Source organism: Elaeis guineensis, chromosome 15, assembly GCF_000442705.2.
Source record: "Elaeis guineensis isolate ETL-2024a chromosome 15, EG11, whole genome shotgun sequence".
NCBI lineage: Eukaryota > Viridiplantae > Streptophyta > Magnoliopsida > Arecales > Arecaceae > Elaeis > Elaeis guineensis.
Window position 1 is genome coordinate 73,426,090 of NC_026007.2, and position 19,250 is coordinate 73,445,339.

Consider the following 19,250-nt stretch of genomic DNA (forward strand, 5'->3'; position numbering starts at 1 on the left):
TGTAAAAGGATTTGCTTAAAATTTAACCATGAAGTAAATTGTCAATCATCAACTTTTTAATTAGCCTCAAAAATATTAATTATTTATTTGATAAAGAAATTACACATGTCACTGTTGTTTTAACCTTTCATATACATTTTCTACAGAGTTGTAAAAGTATCTTTATTTTGAACAGCAACAAAATAGAAAAATAAGACTCAGTTCAATTTTTGGTGAACAAGTAAAAGAAAAGATCATTCTCTTCTGAGGAAGAAACCTTTTAATCCACTAGTGTTCCTTTTATCATTGAGAGAACAAAAGGAGAAAACTAAATTCCTCATTCATTTTATATTCATAGATAGTTTCCACTGTCATCGGCATACATGTATTTTATGGACTTATGTAGACAACAAATTTGGAGAAATATAGACAACAACATAGCGCCTGTCAATATGTAACAGATGTCAAAAAAAAAAAAAAAAAAAAAAAATCCGACCTGGTGGTAGACTGACTATATCATTTACCAACACTTAAAAACCAATTATACCAAGGTGTCATTTGAACACGACACAAAGTATTAAGACAATACATATACATGTAACATGACGTGAGATGTGAAGTTTATTGATGAGCCTGATTTGCTAAACATAGTTAAATGATGGGCCATATGACAAAACGATGGATGATATGGCAACTAAATGGATATATTCTTTTCCAGGTAAAATGACCACCTAATGAAATGACTCTATTTGTTTTCCTTCGGATAAGCTAGTTTCAAGTCATAAACCATGCATGACTCTCCCGTAAGAATCATCAGTCATTAATCAACCTAGTGCCTTCCATCTTCAATGAATTGTATATATGCACTCATGTCCAAACTTGTCAGAATTAAAACACTTGATCAATACGGAATAAAAAAAGGAATTTAAACCTTCAAACAAGTAGTAGTGTAGTACCATAATACTATATCTTTTTTTTTTTTCCTTTTTTTTCATAGAAAGGTGATTCAGTAGCCACACAGAGACCCAGATTATTGCAGTTATTACAGCTGCAGTACATAATGCATTCGTAAAACAAGTACATAAAGCACGACCACCTAGGTATTCTGATAATCCGAGTACACCAAATACCCATAGTCACTTATATATGCTTATAATAAGGCATTAGATATTATAGCCTTGGTGCTAGTCTGACATAACCCATAGTATATGGGTAATATTCCCATGACTTGCTCAAGAGTCCAAGCACCAACAATAGTAATCAGAGCCTGAAAGCTCCAACAGTTGATCTGGTGTCATCCTCTCGAGCTCCCTCTGCCTCCAAGATGGAAAGTTGTTACGGTTTTGGGCCTCGCCCGACCCTGAAGAGTAGTCACGCGGGTGAGCTTGCGACCGCATTCGAATGTAGAGCCTCATTGCAGCCACGCAATCCTCATATGGATCTTGTATGCCAGTCTGAATGTCATAACTAGAACAGAAATAAAATAAAATGAAGCCTAGTGAGCATTTTGATTCAAAGATGATGATGGAATAACCAGTAGAAGCTTCTACAGACTTACCCAAGGTAGGCTTGTGTTAGATATTTGAGTGAGTTGCTGAGCTTGCTTGTTTTCATCAATGGTGGATAGTTGGCTGTGTCCCTATGATCAATAAAAAATGCATTAAATAAAATATGCCATGGTGGTGGTAATTTTAGAAAGATATCAAAGTAAAAGCGATAGGTTTATCATGCAACATTTTCTCAGAAAATTAAACAAGTGGTCAACAGCAAGCAATGATTCAAAATAACACATTACCTCATCATAAATGCAGGATACTCAATACCGAGGCATTCGAGGTCGTGATCTAAACCGTGTCCCACAAGTCTTCTTGCCTTCCCACCCCTTGATCTTATTTTCCATATTGGTTCTCCATTGCAAAGGAAATCCTGTATCCTCCTTTGCACTTGCTTCAAAGGCGTTGCATCCCTCAAGTGTTCAGGTCTTATGCCTGTAGTTTCGTACCTGAGGAGTATTGAAGCATCAAAATTTTACTAAGATATATATTTGTTATGTCACCGGAATAATGCTCTCTAGATAAAGACCAAGTGTGTGCTTTTGTTTCTCTTGAATAATGATTTCTTTTCTCATGTTATTGATTGAAAGGAAATCTTATTGTTTTTTGTAATATGACTAGCTATGATGACCTTTCTCTCACAGAGAGAGAGAGAGAGAGAGAGAGAGAGTATGATGACCTTATTGCTTCCGAAAACATTGATATATATGTTACCTATAATTTGTGACTGGGATTTGGGGCCTGACGTAAGCATGGAAGATGATATTCTCATCTTCACCTATGAGGCAAACTCTTGCACACAGATCTAGTGATCCATCACTTCCTCCTCCAACCATTTTGCAGGCCAAAGCAACCACCCGAGGGCCTTGCATTCGTGCATCATAGTCTGATGAGCTGCTCTGCAAGCTCAACCTTGACAAGCTTATGTTGAGATTCTGCATGCAAGGTAAAGAACTGCAAACGGTTAAGACACTTAAAAAGATCAGATACTCATTTAAACATACTTGACAGACTGAAGGCGTTCCTTACGGGAGCAGCTCGGGAAAGTTGACACTGCCCACGGTGAATCCTAAGAGCATTTGAGCTATCAAACACGTTCAGGCACAAGCTGCAACCTCGTATGCTGAATATCCTCGCGCATTCGATCTTTGGCAGTGGTCCTAGAAGAAGAGAAGAAGCCGAACCTTAGCATTCGGAATGAAGGGAAAATGTATATGTAGGGTCTGGAGCCTTCTTCACTTGATTAACTTTTGGCTTCTAATTAACTAACCTATGAGATGCTCCCTGAGTGACTCAAAGGATCTGCAGTGCTTCTGGCATATGCCACACTTGGGCTCATGGACTGAGTGAAATGAAACCCTCATATGTTCGACCAAATGCTCCATCTTGTTGTACTGTCTAAAGCAAGCCGCACATTTGTTCCTGATTGATACACGGTCAATGATTATAGAGAACTATATAATACTAAAAAAAAAAAAGGATTATAGAGAACTATATAATAAAGTATTATCAAGTCGCTTCATATTTTAGTTGTGACAACCATGATCGCATAATAATTAAATGGTCTAAACATGCAAAACAAATAATTAGTGTGGTAAGATTGGAAAAGCAATGAAGTCTCTAAGAACAATTAATCCTGGAAAACTGCATCACGAGCTCCTCTTGTTGCATGTAGCTGGGTGCTACTTGCTGAAACAAAGTCCCATGCTGTACCATAATAAATGATCTCCAAAATTGTCAAATCATTTTAATTAAAATAGTAGATATGATCATCAGAGAATGATCTAGCTAGGCAATTCATACTAAACTAGTGACAGTGGGAAAGCCAAGTAAATTAAACTCAGAAGACTCATAAGCAATGACATACCTAAGGGTCTCAGAAGACTCAGGCCTGCTATCCATTATCAATGTATATACCACTATTAAGTAAAATGCTTGAGGTTGGCAAGGAGAGGGGGCATGGCTCCGTATTTATATGCGAGTGGAGGGGTAGAATATCCCTGGCCAAGTTTTTTTTCTGATGAAATATCCCTTGCAAGTTGAGGCCAATAGATAGACCCTTCTCAACTTTTGGATCAGAAAGCATTCCTCATTGACAAACAAATTGGTGGATTTGAGTGTAATGCCAAATAGATGTGCAATGGTAGACGTTTTCCTATATTAAGGTGGTTAATTTTCATCAATGATAGGTCAATGTTTTGGTGTCAAGAATTTTATTCCTGTAAGAGGATCGAGTGCTTCCTCTGTATCTCTTCTTTTCAAGCAATCAAAGTTTTGACTATTCTAAAGACAATTGAAACTTTAGCGAGGGTGGTTCAGTTAAGATAATCTAACAAAACAATGTCATTCCTATGAGGTCCTGCCATTAAGCCCTCGCTCCCTCTCCCTCTTCCTCTCCCTCTCCTTCTCCTCTCTCTCTCTCTCTCTCTCATGTAATACATCATAATTTTGAGCTACTCAGATAAAGTAATATCGTAAGAAAAGAGAGAGGCTGAAGGTTTGACTTTGGACGTGTTCCAATCTTTTGCGCAGAGATTTTAACGTTTTGGGCAATTTAGACCTTCCTTTGCCCTATTGGGGTCCCACTGGATTCTTTGTCTTAGATACCCGGTCAAAAAGAAGTGGGGGAAAGAGAATAAGGTCGAAAGGATTTAAGATTCCATTCCAACAAAGTGGCCATCTCTCTATCAATAATGACAAATCCGAAAGTCAAACAAAATTTGAGGTGAGATCTTGTGATTCTCGGGCAAGATATCTGGAAGGCTCACGCCGACTTTTCTCCCTACATAAATCCCCACATTTCAAAGGTCAACCAACTTGTAGCTCTGGACACCACTTGTACTCAAAACTAATCATCGAAAAACATGGACTTGTGGATTGTGTCCATATCTACCAAGCTCTCGTGCCAACTCACTCTTCTTGCTACTTGACTTTGAAACTATGTGATCAACGTAACTTATTTTGGTTTTTCTGGATCTAATCAATATGACTTTTTTTTTTTTTAATGGAAATGGAAGTAGTCTAAGACTACCACCAGTCTTTTATTCATAAGAAGCCATTTACCTAATCAATATGACATTAATAATATAAATCTCCAATCTGCCCATTTCGCTCATTAAAAGAAATCATTACAAAATTCTCCATTAATTTACATAAATTATACCCTCAAACTACATTGCAAGCAATGAGGTGAATACTAGGCCTGCCAGGATCCCCATATGCACCCACATTACGAAACGAAATCATGGAGATGACCTAATTAACTTCTTGGGAGCTCGTTTGGTGATTCCAAGCTAGAAATGGAAGAAAATGAAATGGTTGCTGGTACTTTTCTTTCCTAGATGCTTCCAGACATACTAAAGTAGCAGAATATATGCATGTAGATTTGGGAACTTTTGCCCACGATGGGAATTGATGAACACAAATAATGGAAAGCGATGAATAGTTGGATGCGAATATGAGAATGTGCAGAGACTTCTTTTTTTCTTCTTTTTATGAGGTAGAGAATGTACATAGACAAGGAGACCGCTGGTGAGGAAAGAGAGAGAGGAGTCAAAAGAGGTTATTCTTCGAATTCCTTGGACGTATTGGATGGCTCCTTCAATCCATGAAATAAAAAGTCTAGATTCGTAGAAGTTAAAGAAGAGATAGGACTTCCATAAGCACTCCACTGAATCCATATATGGCTTAATTTGATCATGCAGATAGCATTGCTAGTCATGTACGTAATCTGTCACGCTAGCGTTATCCATCAGAGAAGTACATTGATGATTTTTAGATTACTAAGTACAACCTTGAAATAAGATCAGCTCCAGTACTCTACTCTTACGTGGAGATGGTTTTTTTTTTTTTTTTTGGAGATGAGATATTTTGTATGTTGCTAATTTCCTACCGTAAAAGAATGTACATGGATGGCCACCACATCACCCATCACAATGGATTGCTTATCTCAGGATTATAGACCATTGCATTAATCAAGGTGCCAATCACAATCAGGGCCGGTCTTGATATTTTTTAGGCCTAGGGCCAAATAAAAAAAAAAAATTTTACTAAAAATTAATATATTTTAAATATTAATTATTATTGAAAAATTAATCTACGTATATTTTGTAATGCAAAATTTTTTATAATTTCTTTGTAATCAATATTTGACAATAATTCTTCTTCAATAGATAGCATAGCTAAACCATTTAATCTTTCTTGTAACATTGTTGATCGTAAATATGATTTTAATAATTTTAATTTTGAAAAACTTCTTTCAGCAGAGGCAACAGTGACAGGTATGGTCAATAATATTCTATATGCAATTGATGTATTTGGATAACAATTCATTTCATTAATATAATTAAGTATATCTATAGCAGTATTGTTTTCTTTTGGCATAATTGCTTTTAGAACTTTTAATTCTGAAAATAAATCAATCCCATCAAGATCATAATGATTATCATTCGTTAAAATATTTTGAAGATTAAGACAAAATTTTTTCAAACTTTCTTCATCCAATGAAATTAATGTTTTGAAATCAAACAAAAATCCAAAATTATTTTCATATAATTGAAATTGTTCAAACCTATGTTTCAATGAAAAGATAGCTTGATCTACTAAATATAAAAAATAATTAATTCTAAATGATTCTTCTGGTGATTGTTCAATATCTACATTAATATTTTTATCAAATTGTTTTTTTCTTTTTACTTGACGTTTTATACGAAATATAGGATCAATTCCCATCTCATTTGCAATTTCCTTAGCTGAAATCATGGCAGAAGTAAAGCCAGTCTCTCTATATCTTTCAAAAAATGAAACTAATCCTTTTAATTGATCAATGGCAACATCTATACGCATATCCTTAGATTGTAAATTTTTACTAACTAAATTAACAGTAAATAGTATATCATACCAAATAATCATTCCTAATAAAAATTCAAAATTTTCAAGCTCATGTGTTGCTAAAGATTCAGTTTCACTCTTTGTTTTTGAATCCTCACAAATTTCAGCTAATTGATATAAAGCTTCTCTTATTTGTGGAGTTTGAAATCTTATTGCTTTGACGCTCTCAATGCGACTTTCCCAACGTGTTTGTGACAATGGCTTTAATGTTAAATTAGGTACATTATCAAGTAAAATTTTCCATTTCTTTGTAGAACCACCAAATGCATTATATATACGTTGTATTACACCAAAAAAAGTTTTAGCTTTACTACAAGATGAAGCCATATCACAAAGTGTTAAGTTAAGACTATGACAAGCACATGGTGTATAAAATGCTCTAGAATTTATTTCTAATAATCTTTTTTGTACTCCCTGATTTTTTCCTTTCATATTAGATCCATTGTCATATCCTTGTCCTCTTATATCATCAATGTTTAAATCAAGAGTTTCTATAATAGATTGTAATTCATTAAAAAGGCCTAAACCTGATGTATTATCTACTTTTAAAAATTCTAAAAAGTATTCTTCTATTGTTATTGGTCTTTTTGAAATATTCACACATCGTATGATCAAAGACATTTGTTCTTGATGACTTGCATCTGGAGTACAATCAAGTATAATGGAATAATATTTTGCTTCTTTAATTTTTTTAATTATTAAATTTTTTATATTAGATGCTAATGCAATTACTAACTCATCTTGAATTTTATGACTAAGATAATGATATTGAATTTCATTATTTTGAATACGTCTAAGATGTTCTTGCATAATTGGATCAAAAACAGCAATCATTTCAATTAATCGTAAAAAATTACCATTACTATTTTGATAAATTTTTTCATTCGTTCCACGAAAAGTTAGAGAACTTTGAGCAAGAAATTTAACAGCAGCTACTATTCTTAATAGTACTTTTTTCCAATGTTCTTTCTCTTTATTAATTTGCTCTTGAATATGTTTATCGATTGTTTGATTTTTTTTAAATCTATTCTGTAAATCAATCCAAATGGTCATATTATGAATGTGATCATTACTAGTTTCATGAGCTTTAAGTCTTTCACTAAGGTGTTTCCAATCTCTAAAGCCATCACTTGCTAATTGACTTCTACTACTATTATCATTTGATTTAAATAGCTTACAACAAAAACAAAACAATTTGTCTAACTCTTTTGAATATACTAACCATTTTCGATCATGTTGCTCTCCATTTGGTAAAGTTCGATCATAATGTGTTAAAGAAAAATGTCTATTATATTGATCAAAAGGAAACTTTATATTAATATCTCTTTTAGGATCATTTTTAATTAATAAATCTTTAGAATTTGTATCAAGACTATCCCATATCCTAGGATCATAAATGTCAAAAATATTTGATTCACTTGATTTTTCATTCATTAAATTTTTATCACCACTAATGAGATCATCTGTGCTATTAGTATTATCATTATTAATAATATTATTATCATTATTTAATTCATAAGTAATATTTATATTTTTATTGACAAATTCACTAGCAATATTATTTGAATTCTCAACTATATCACTTTTTTTACTTATAATAAATTTATCAAGACCTCCTTTTAATGATTGAGTTAATTGTTCTTGTTTTCTTTTTTTCTTTTAAGTTTTTCATGACCCGAAGGATATTTTCTAGGTATCATTTTGATAAATAAAATAATAAATATTAGCTAAAATTAGTAATCAATAAATTTAAAGTTTAGAACAATAGAACCTGATTTAAAGCTTTTTGATAGAACAATAGAACTTGTTTGAAGGCTTTGTTGATGGAACAAAATTTGAGCAAAAGCTACTGTAATTGTAATAAAAATTTAAACCTGAAAAATAAAACATGACAATTAATCAATTATTTTAAGAATAAGATATAGTAAAAATAATAAGAAAATGAAGTGAAACCACAAGCTATCTAAAAAAATAAGATGGATATAAAGACCATAATTATATTTATTTAAAAAAGCAAGTCCTAGATGTACAAAATTAAATATATTCCATCATATGCAAGAATACTGACCTATTGATTGAGACTCTCACATAGACGAACCAAATTTCATATACCTAAACCAATTGGATTATAATTAACAAATCCATGTAATTATATTGTGTGAACCATTTTTTTTTTTATTGTGTGGACTGTGGACCATCTTTTTTTTTCCTTCTTCTTCTTCCATAGTAAAACAGAGGACTCATCCTCTCTTTTTTTAATAGAACAGTGTGGATCATTTTTTTTCTTTTTTTTTCTTTATTGTGTGAACTGTGGATCATTTTTTCTTTTCTCTTTTTTTTTCCTTTTTCTTCCATGGTAAAATAGGGGATCCTTTCTTTTTTTTTTAACGGAATAGAGGACTCATCCCTCGTTCCTGAGGTAAGGTCGTAAGGGAGATCCTCCTCTCCGACCAACACCGCCCACAACTAAAGGAGCGGTCTCCGACGATCGGATGACGACAACCACAGGCTCCAGTGATTTTTTTTTTTTAATTTTAAATTTGTTACATATGTATAGAGAATGGTCAGAGAAAAAGTTCATCTGGAAGACTCAATGAGCTGAGAACAAGAGAAGCTGAGAGTACAACATATTCAAGGATCTAAAAAGAGAAATAAAAAAAATTATATATAAAGCATCAAAAAATCCAATTCAGCCAACAGTGGTCGAATAGTTTTTTTTTTTCCTTCTTTTTCCACGGTAAAACAAGGACTCTTTCTCTCTGTTTTTTTTTTTTTTTAACGAAACAGAGAACTCATCCCTGTTCCTGAGGCAAGGCCACAACCCACAAGGGAGATCCTCCTCCCCGGCCAACACCGCCCACAACTAAAGCCTTCGACGACCGGACGACGACAACCACAAGCTCCGGTGAAAAAAATAAAAAAATAGGGAGAACTTATTCAGATTAACCTCTATACTTGAGAATTAATGAGCAATCATTATTTATGGTTTTCATTCTGGGCATGAGACACAAGAAGAGGCAAAGAAGAGAAGAATCCTGATGAAGTTAACTTTAGTTTTAAACATTCACGGAAGACCACCATGAAGAATTTGGGGAATGATAGGAGCATACTACAATATGCGCATAATTTATCTCTCAGTTCTGCAGACCTCTAGCGGAACCATTTTGCCATTTGAACCATATCTGCTCCAATGCGCAGCAAAAACTAATAATGAACAAAATAATTCATTCACGTGATTACATATGCGGCCACCATTAACACTAAGATATTCAAACACAAACAACATCCTCATCCTGGGTTTAATTGTTCGATTCCAAGAATGTTTAGGTCCCTAACTTTGGCTTCTTTCTTTTAAATCAGGGGATCTAACAAGAAGAGTGCAAAAAAATCCAACCTATATAAAAGATCGAGAAGACAAATCAAATCAAACCTATCATATGAAATTGCAAGCAAAAATCAATAGAAACTCAAAAAAAAAAAATCAAGAAAAGAAAAGAAAAACTCACGCCTTTCAACAGCCGAATCTTTTTGTGGAGACTTGAGATCTCCTCGTCCAAGTCCGCGTGCATAGGATCGATCCGCAACTGGATGTGAGACGGAGGAGGAGGCAGGGGAGAAGAGCTACAGGTTGTGAGAGGGAGAAGACGTTTGGTTTATCTAAAAAAGCCGTTGGGGTGCTGGGACTCGGGAGAGGAAGAGGCGTTTGGTTTACCAGACGGAAAAAAAAAAAAAGGGGCCTGGGGCGGTCGCCCGCTTTGACCCGCCCCAGGGCCGGCCGTGATCACAATGGGTTGCTAGAGTAAGCAAGTGCATCCATCCACGAGATGGATGATGTGGAGGTTATCCAAACATATGTGGTCCTTTGTGGTGCAAAAGTGTTCTTCTTTTTTCTTTTTTTTAAAATATTTTTTAAATGCAAAGAAATATATTATTTAATCCATCATAGTCCTCCATCCATAGGCATGATGTATAGATAGGTAGATGGCTTGTTGTCGTCAAGCCCCATCCTTTAGGCAATGCCATCCACCGTGTTTGGCTAATGATAGGAAGATGCTTTTTAGTTGTAGCTGTCATAACTGTGGCAAAATAGAGACAGTTGGAGCGACCTTCTTGAATAGCCTACTAATCTTTTATAGGCGATGACAAATAACCATGTCATACATATCCTGTTCTTGTCTTGTATCAAAAAAGATTTATTAAAATTAATCTAATATTCTATTCAGGTGTGCATCTATTTTCTATATGTATCTACTTATCTATCTGTATGTATTCTAACATGTTCTCCATGTACATCATCATATACATTAGGTTGCTGGTGTTTTTCTAGTAATTGTATTAAATATGTGAGCAACTGAGACAAATTGCATGGCTGCAATGAATTATAATTTTACTTTCTTTGGCTATAATGCTACGGTGTGCTTGTTCAACCCATGCAAAAAAGTTTCTCTAAGCTTGCGACATGGCACAGCAAGGTTAACGTAGCTCAGAAGAATTAGTGCAATAGAGAAGGAGTTGGCTGAATTATGAGTTGCTAGGCTAGAATCAGATTAAGCCAGGGAATATTTTGTGTGAGCAGCACCCTATCACATTTAATTCTTGGATAAGTTGAAATTAACTACCAGTATCTTCTTATTATGTATCGAAGGTTGATGACCATGATGATCATAAAGCTTCTTAATGACATAAATATACAACTCCCAGGACATCGCTAACTTATGTCATTTCTTTATCACTGGATGGTTAGGCTTACATGCAAAAACAATGGACGGCCTGACAACGAAAAGGCCAGAATTCTTTTATTTAAAAATAATTCCAACTTAGAAACATAGATATTAGCCAATATTTTTGTTGACAAAATATATTTTACAATTTGTGGTATCTTAACTGCCTACTCCACGTTCTTGATGAATGATTTCTAGCTTCATTCTTTTAATATCAAGACGAAACATGATTAACTCAGGCAAGGGATTGGCTGCCAGATTTCTAACAAGCATGCATTCCAGCAATCCAGGCTTTTATCCTTCTTTAAATTTACCGGCTTGTCCTTTAATAAGAACTAAGAGCTAACTGCTATCCATACTGTTTCAAAATAAATGGGATAAGATTCCCACTTACGTCTAATCAACCAACAAGCCTATCTTTACGTCATGTCCCTGTTTTTTGAGGAAACTGTTCAAATATCCTTATCCTTTCGTAATAAACAAAAGGAAACCAAACTCGAAGGTTCGTGAGCGGTCCAAAACGAATCACCGAAAGCCTTGATTTTGTCTTATTAAAAAAAAAAAAAGCTTGATTTTAAAGGTTATAGATATCCATGCTGCATAACCTTTTAGTCAAAAAGAAACTTTGGTGCTGATTCATAACTAAAATCAAAATCGATAAAGGAATCAAAATGAATTGGGAAAAAAATTGGAGTAATCATATTTTTTGATATATTTAGTTTATAATTAAAATCTAAAATAAAATAAAAATAACTATATTTTCCTACTATTCTGGGGCTTTGAAATTAAATTGTGCAGCTAGTTTTCACTTATTATTAACGTGTTTGATTTGGAAAATCATTGCCACAGGCTCATTGAAATAGCAAGCTATGCACTTTTTTGATTGACTTTTACTATAGATTTATTAACAATGGTGGTCTAATCTATACTCACTATAATTAAAATTATTTGGAAGACTACCATTCTATAAAAAATAAAGATATGGAGGACAAAGACTTGGTCCATCACGTGAGGTATTGTCCGCTCTGACCCATAAGTCTCACAGTTTTGTTCTTTAAAAAGCATCTCGCATGGAAAAGATTTTTTCCTTTTTATAAGCGTGAGTTCCCGTTGACTCATAACTGATATGGGACTATTGGTGCCCTCCACATTATTAGAACCACAACAGAGCCCTCCAGTCAAGGGGGACTCCGATGTGTATAGTCCGAGGAGTCCTACAGTCAGTCGAGACAGATCTCAGCCATAGAAAATCAAGGTGAACCTCGACCCCTACCTGGGTCGTCATTGTTGCGGACAAGGGCTCGGCCCATCACGTGAGGTACTGTCCGCTCTAGCCCATGGGCCTCATGGTTTTGTCCTTTAAAAAACGCCTCACGTGGGAAAGATTTTTTCTTCCGCATAAGCGTGAGTCCCCCTTGACTCACAACCGATGTGGGACTATTGGTGCCCTCCACATTATTAGAACCACAGTCAGCCGAGACGAATCTTGACCCAGTCAGCTGAGGCGGATCTCGATCTCAGGGAATCGAGGCGGACCTCGACCCCTATCTGGCATGCTATTGTTGCGGACAAGGGTTCGGTCCGTCACGTGAGGTATTGTCCGCTCTGGCTCATGGGCCTCACGATTTTGTCCTTTAAAAGGCACCTCACGTAAGAAGAATTTTTTCTCCTTATAAGCGCGAGTCTTTCTTGACTCACAATCGATATGAGACTATTGATACCCTCTACATTATTAGAACCATAATAAAAGATACTTCTGTAACTTATTTTATGAAATAGGCTCTGTACCGAAAAAGTTTTGGTTAAAAAAGATTGGCAAGTAAACACAAGTTGCCAGCTCTGTAAATCAAGGGTGGAATAGATCTCCCATTTATTCATCAAGTGCCCCTTTACTCATGGCCTGTGGAACCTCATCAAAATCCAATTGAACCCGAGAGGGTGGCTTTCAAATATGCATGGTCTTTGGACTGATTTATTAGGATTTACCTTTAACAAAAGGAAACTTATATGATTCCTCATTGGCCTATATGGGAAACTTTTAAGCGGTAAATTAATGCAAGTTTCTTCCAGTCTGTTGCATACGATATTCATGTTTTTTTTTTTTTTTTTTTAAAATGGTTACTTTGACTTGATCAGGATGGACCGGTTCCCTTCTGACTCAAAATGCATGCATTTGGCTCTCTCTACAGTTTGTTGCAGCATGAAAGAAAACTCCAGTTTTCTGCACATATAATCACTGAGTACATGGCAGATGGTTCTCTTCATAAATATCTCCACAAGCAAGAGCCTCACTCACTTCCTCTGAAGCTGGTCTTAAAATTATCCCTTGATATTGCTCGTGGGATAAATTATCTTCATTCTCAAGGAATCCTCCATAGGGATCTGAAGTCAGAAAATATACTTGTTGGGGAAGATTTGTCTGTGAAGGTAGCAGATTTTGGAATCTCTTGAAAGTAGACTTGTACAGTTTTGGCATTGTTCTTTGGGAGCTCCTAACAGCGTTGCTTCCATTCCAAGACATGACTCCTGAACAAGCTTCTTGTGCTGTTGCCCAGAAGGTATGATCACATAGTTTCCTATGATCTGATCATATATATATATAATTGCACAATTTTCTAGCAAGTTCTCGGATGTGCATGGAGATTTTTTTCCTTTTCCTCTGCTATCAGTGATTTTAAATGGACTGGATTGGATGCATGAGTTGCCTTTCGTCTCATGCTGATCAGGTTATTGCATCTCTTTGATTGATAAACTGTATTTTGAATATAAAATACATTACACCCAACCGAGGAGAGTTCACTGGTTCTTTCTGATCTCTATCTGTAGGCTGCTGCATGTATGTTGCCAGTTTATGGCTACGAATAAAGGTGGCAACTTGTGGAACTGAAAAGGGAATTATTAAGTGCCTGCCACTTAAGAGCCAATTTCCCCAATGTTGCCTAGTTATTCATTATATTTTGGTGATAGCATGAAAATAAAAACTCCATAGGTTTCTTGGGACTAGTAGGTATATATCAGCTAGCAGATTAAGATGATTATATTAAGGTTTTTTCTATGACTACTATGCCATTAGATTAGCTAGAACTATAAGGGATTGTTTGGATGGTTGGATCCAAAATCTGATGAAATTCGTGGGATCTTTTTTTTTCTCCATATGAGATTCGGACCATCTCACTCAAAAGATAATTTTGAATATTTGGAGACATAGGTCTAGTCTAGTCTATAATTCAATATTTTTGATAGCTGTATTGGTCACACCCATAAATCTAATATGATTTTAGGTCTAACCATCCAAACGGATACTTGATATTTTATTTTTTTTTTTTAAAGCAGCATTCTTTAATTAATTTCATTGTCTTGCCTCCATTATGGTTCACATATACTGAACTCCATTTATCTTTGCAGAATGCTAGACCACCATTGTCTGCTGCTTGTCCTGGGAAATTAAGCCATCTCATCACACTAACCATGATAAAAGGCCTCAGTTTGAAGTGATTGTATCCTTACTTGAGAGCTACAAACAAGCTCTTGAAAAGGATCCTGCATCCAAGCTCCTTTCCTTCTTTACTGCAAGTTCATCTGCTAAAGATCTGGCTATACCAATCATTTGTTCTCTGTTTTGTCATCCTACTCTGGCATTTCTACTTCATTATGTATTCTCTTCCATATATGTTTCAATATGTATGCTGTAAACTCTGTACTTTCACTTTAACATAGCCTTCGGCTCTTTTGCTTACCAAAAAAAAAAAAAGAAAAAAAGAAAAGAAAAAGGGGATCCTACATTTTTCTTGTCCCAGAAACCTGTTCGATAACAGAATTTTCACAGATGCATCCCAAGGTGTACTACTCTCTGAGGGTCTTGCATCTTTTGGAACGTCTTGAAACTTGGAAGCAAGACAAGTCCCCAAATTTCTATGTAGTGTAATTTGTACCATATTTTCTCTATCATGTCAGTTTTAGCTTAACGCTAGTCTCATAAATAAGGCGAAGGCTTTATCGTAATCTTTATTTGTATCTTTATGTTGAGACTAGCAGCAAAAGTATTCACATAAATAATAGAGAGAATAAAAAAAATAATAATATAAAAATTTTTACGTAGTTCGATCTCTCAAATAGACCTACGTCGACGATCCCGAAAAGGATATCTTCACTAAAATAAAACTGCTATAATTTTTGAACGGATAAATTTGTAAACCTTCTCTTCCTCACAACTCCCCAAGATTCCGATTACACTTTCTTATTTAACCCAAAGCTTGACTTGCTGTGGTTCATATAAACAAAAACCAAAAGGGCTTATTTATAGGAGCACCAGACTTCTCCTGTTTTAGTCCCAACCGATGTGGAATTTTGAAAACTACTATGCTTGCCACAATAATTCCTTCCTTTTTCAAAAGTCCCATATATTTCTATTTTGTTGGAGAACCGAACTCTCTTCTCAATCTTTAGAGTATCTGTCTTTCTGCTGCTTTCCATCTTCGCTGACAAGACATGGCCATCTAAGTAGTAGATGTTTTTCACTTTTTTCCTTTCTTGCATAACTAAGTTTTCACTCTTACACACTTTACACCAATTCTCAATTCCAATATATTTGGACTCATGTGAAGCAAACTCACCCAATGAAATAATGTTAGCTCCACCAGTAGGGACATACCTTACATCAGGAATTACTTTAACTTTATCATTGTGGAGCTTCAGGTTAACTCTTCCAACGCCTTCAATTTTCTGCTTTAGATTATTTTCCACATTGACATAGCCAAAATCTTCCTCAATATGCAAAGTGTCAAATAGGTTTCAGTTAGTGCATACATGGATATCAGCAGTAAAATCCATCATCTAGCTAGAATTATTTTTAATAGCAGCCATATTTGAGAAGTAAAGTTCATCATCAATATTAACCACATTTACAGAAGAATCAACCTTTGACTTATCCTTCAACTCTTTCAGATTTTTTAAGTCCTCCCTGAACTTTGGGTAGTGAACCTGAATGTGACCAAACTCTCCACAATAATAGCCCTCAATAGTGCTAAAGTCTCTCGATCGAGATCTCGATTTTCCACTATGTTGGTCACCACTCTTCTTTCTCCCTCTCTCAGAACTCTCCGTAGCTAGTACTTGACTCTTTCCGAGGTAATTTTCATCTTCTATCATCCGATGATTCTCTTTCAAAATCTTCATCACCTTATTTAACTGCAGTGTATTTTTTTCTACTAGCATTGACTGCACCAGTGGTTTGTAGGATCTGGATAGTGAAGCCAACAAGAGCAATACCTGCTCTTCTTTCTTAATCGTCTCCCCTACATTCAATAGTCAAGATACTAACTCATTAAATTTATTTGAATGGTCGATAATATTACTTCCTCCATCTCCAGTGAGTACAAATCCATCTTTATCATCAAGCAGTTGGTTAACATCTTCAAGGTATATTTGCTCTCCAATATGTCCCACAACTTCTTCGGTGATGTCTCTTTCAACATTGTGATTTTAATTTATGGGGTCAGTGCCATTCGAATCGTATTAGCTGTCTTCTTTTGGGTTGTACTCTAATCTGAATCTTTCATCTCATTCGGCTTTTCATCCTGCAATGCAGAATCAAGATCCTGCTGCATCAAATAATCTTGAATTGTGTATTGCTACAAAGTAAAATCAGTGTTTCCATCAAACAATGAAATTTCATTCTTCAATGGAGTCATGATATTTAATAAATTCTCAATTAAATACCTCCACTCAAATAACCAGTAATAAGTACCATAAAATAAGTCAAATTTGAGAAAACTGACCTCAAAAATGAAATCAGAACATCAAAATTAGTCAGAACCAACCTTTTTCCAAAAAAATACTAACGTGGCGCTAAGACCCGCTGACATGGCGCTGAATGGTCTTCCATCTGCACTGCTGATGTGGCACCTCCTACTCCTTTCTCTCTCCTCTTTTAGGCTAGAATCTCGTTCTGATATCATTTGTTGAGACCGACAGTGGAAGCACTCACACAAATAATAGAGAGAATAAAAAGGAGAAAAATAACACAAAAATTTTTACGTGGTCCGGTCCCTCAAATGGAACTACATTCATGATCTCAAAAGAGATATTTCTACTAAAATAAAACTGCTACAATTTTTGAACGGACAAATATATAAACCCTCTCTTCCTCATAACTCCCCAAGACTTCGATTACACCCTTTTAGTTAACCTAAGGCTTGGCTTGTTATGGTTCATATAAACAAGAATTAGGAGGGCTTATTTATAAGAGCATCAGGCTCCTCCTGTTTTAGTCCTAACCGATATAGACTTTGAAAAATACTATGCTTCCCACAATACTTTAAATCTATGGCGGGTTTCTTGGCATGTGATCATTATTAGGAGAAACAAGTCAGAAAGTAAAGCAAGCAAAAGCAACAGGATAGGAATGATAAAGCAAATGTGTTGTGGTTTTTCGTGGGAAATAAGCAAGCTATTTTGTAGCAAGATTGTTTCCTGTACTCATAAGACACAGGAAAAATACATTGAACTATCATAATTGTTATATAATTAAAGCTAGCTCAAATGTTAAGTGAAAATTTTGCTGAAACTTCTATGTTTACTTCTCCTAAATTTCTCTCTCTCTCTCTCTCTCTCTTTTTTTTTTTTTTTTTTTTTTTTTGTAGAAAGTGTATTTGGTTCGTGATTGAAATCGGAATATATTGAAATGAGAATGGGAATCAAAATTACTATATTCATAAAGCATTTAGTTCGCAACCAGAATCAAAATTAGAATGGAGATTTAAATCTTCAAGGAAGAGTCGGAATTGAATTTTAGAGTGATTTAAACCATTCCCATCCTGTCTTAAAATCAAAAATAGAATGAAACCCCTCTACCTCACTCTCCAACCAAATGGTTGGATTGTGAGTTATTCATTCCCATTCCAGGCCCCAACTCCTCTCAATCAAACACCCCTTGGGTTTAGGAGCCTTCCTCTTAGTATCTCTTAACAAGAACATGCTCTTTCCATTTGAGATTCAACTGAAATATATTGATATAGGACAATGTTAAATATCATCCTTGGATCATCTCAGTTCAATTCGATATGGATTTCAGTAGGCCAAGCTAGATTGGCACCATCAACCCTACTGTGTACAACATCAGAGATTGCCACATCAACTTGGTGAACCAAGTGGTGATCTAACAAGTGATCAATAGCAGCACATAGAACTTTGAATCATTTGAACTCTTTATCTTCCATGTAGCAACCTCACCTATAGATGATCTACTCCATTGAATTATTGCTATTTTCTATAGTGCTTTAGTAACCGATAACCATTAGGTGTATTTGGTTTTGGGGGTTAGAACATGAAATGGATGACTCCCATTTGTACCATTTGGTTAGAGGAGTCCTATTCCGATTCTAATTTCATAGCAGAATGAAAATAATTCTATCCCTTTAAAATCAAATCCCGACTCATACCTAAGGATTCAAATCTCCATTCCAATTACAATTCTGATCATGAACTAAATACATCGACGGATATGACCATTTTGATTCTGATTCTCATTTCAATCATGAACTAAATACCACCCAGATGGAGATGATTATAATGATCACTATCTACAAGGAATAAATTGTGAAAGATGAAAGAAGATTACAACCAGTCCTGTGCTTATGTATATGCTCTGATCAAAACAAATCAATCATCAAGGGCCATTGAGAGTGATGAGTGATCATTTGGTGCTAAAAGTCGAGTGACCTGTAGTGTCCAAAAACATGACGAAGTTTCAGAATTTTTAGTTCATGTCCTATTGAAGCGTTTTATTGACGTCCTCGGACTAATTTGAGCATTATAGTGTTTGGAGATTTTCCTTGGAGCCGCAAATGAATCTATCTGCACATCAAAAGCTCAGCAACAGGTTAATTTTTGAGTAATATTTTAGGCTTTAGCGCTGCTCTAATCAATAAGCTTAGCCTAAAACTATTGATGGCTTTAAATATTAAACATGAGCACAGCTCGACTTGAAATCGGCCCTTTTTAGCGGGGGCATGCCTTGAGCTTAAACAGAGGTGCTTGGTCCGTGCAGCGAGAAAAAGGCAATTGTGAAAGTTCTAATTAATACAATTGGTCACTCCCGCCGTCCGAA

At 35.2% G+C, this 19,250-nt stretch overlaps 2 protein-coding genes across 3 annotated transcripts; both read right to left on the reverse strand.

The window, feature by feature from the left end:
- Window positions 1-929: 929 nt before the first annotated feature.
- On the reverse strand, window positions 930-10,198 carry LOC105058725 (RNA exonuclease 4). Of its 2 annotated transcripts, XM_073249503.1 has the most exons (8): window positions 9,929-10,186; window positions 8,194-8,296; window positions 2,803-2,954; window positions 2,562-2,692; window positions 2,247-2,467; window positions 1,775-1,981; window positions 1,538-1,618; window positions 930-1,446 (listed from the first exon to the last, which is right to left on the reverse strand). In XM_073249503.1, exons 3-8 carry the CDS (start codon window positions 2,915-2,917, stop codon window positions 1,212-1,214), a joined length of 990 nt encoding a protein of 329 aa, XP_073105604.1. In that variant the 5' UTR covers window positions 2,918-2,954; window positions 8,194-8,296; window positions 9,929-10,186; the 3' UTR covers window positions 930-1,211. The 2 variants fall into 2 exon arrangements, with proteins under 2 accessions (XP_073105604.1, XP_073105603.1); XM_073249502.1 differs by lacking the exon at window positions 8,194-8,296 and having other exon boundaries at window positions 9,929-10,198.
- Window positions 2,961-8,186, reverse strand: LOC140854084 (uncharacterized). Its single transcript, XM_073249501.1, has one exon. It carries the CDS (start codon window positions 7,854-7,856, stop codon window positions 5,613-5,615), a length of 2,244 nt encoding a protein of 747 aa, XP_073105602.1. The 5' UTR covers window positions 7,857-8,186; the 3' UTR covers window positions 2,961-5,612.
- Window positions 10,199-19,250: the final 9,052 nt, after the last annotated feature.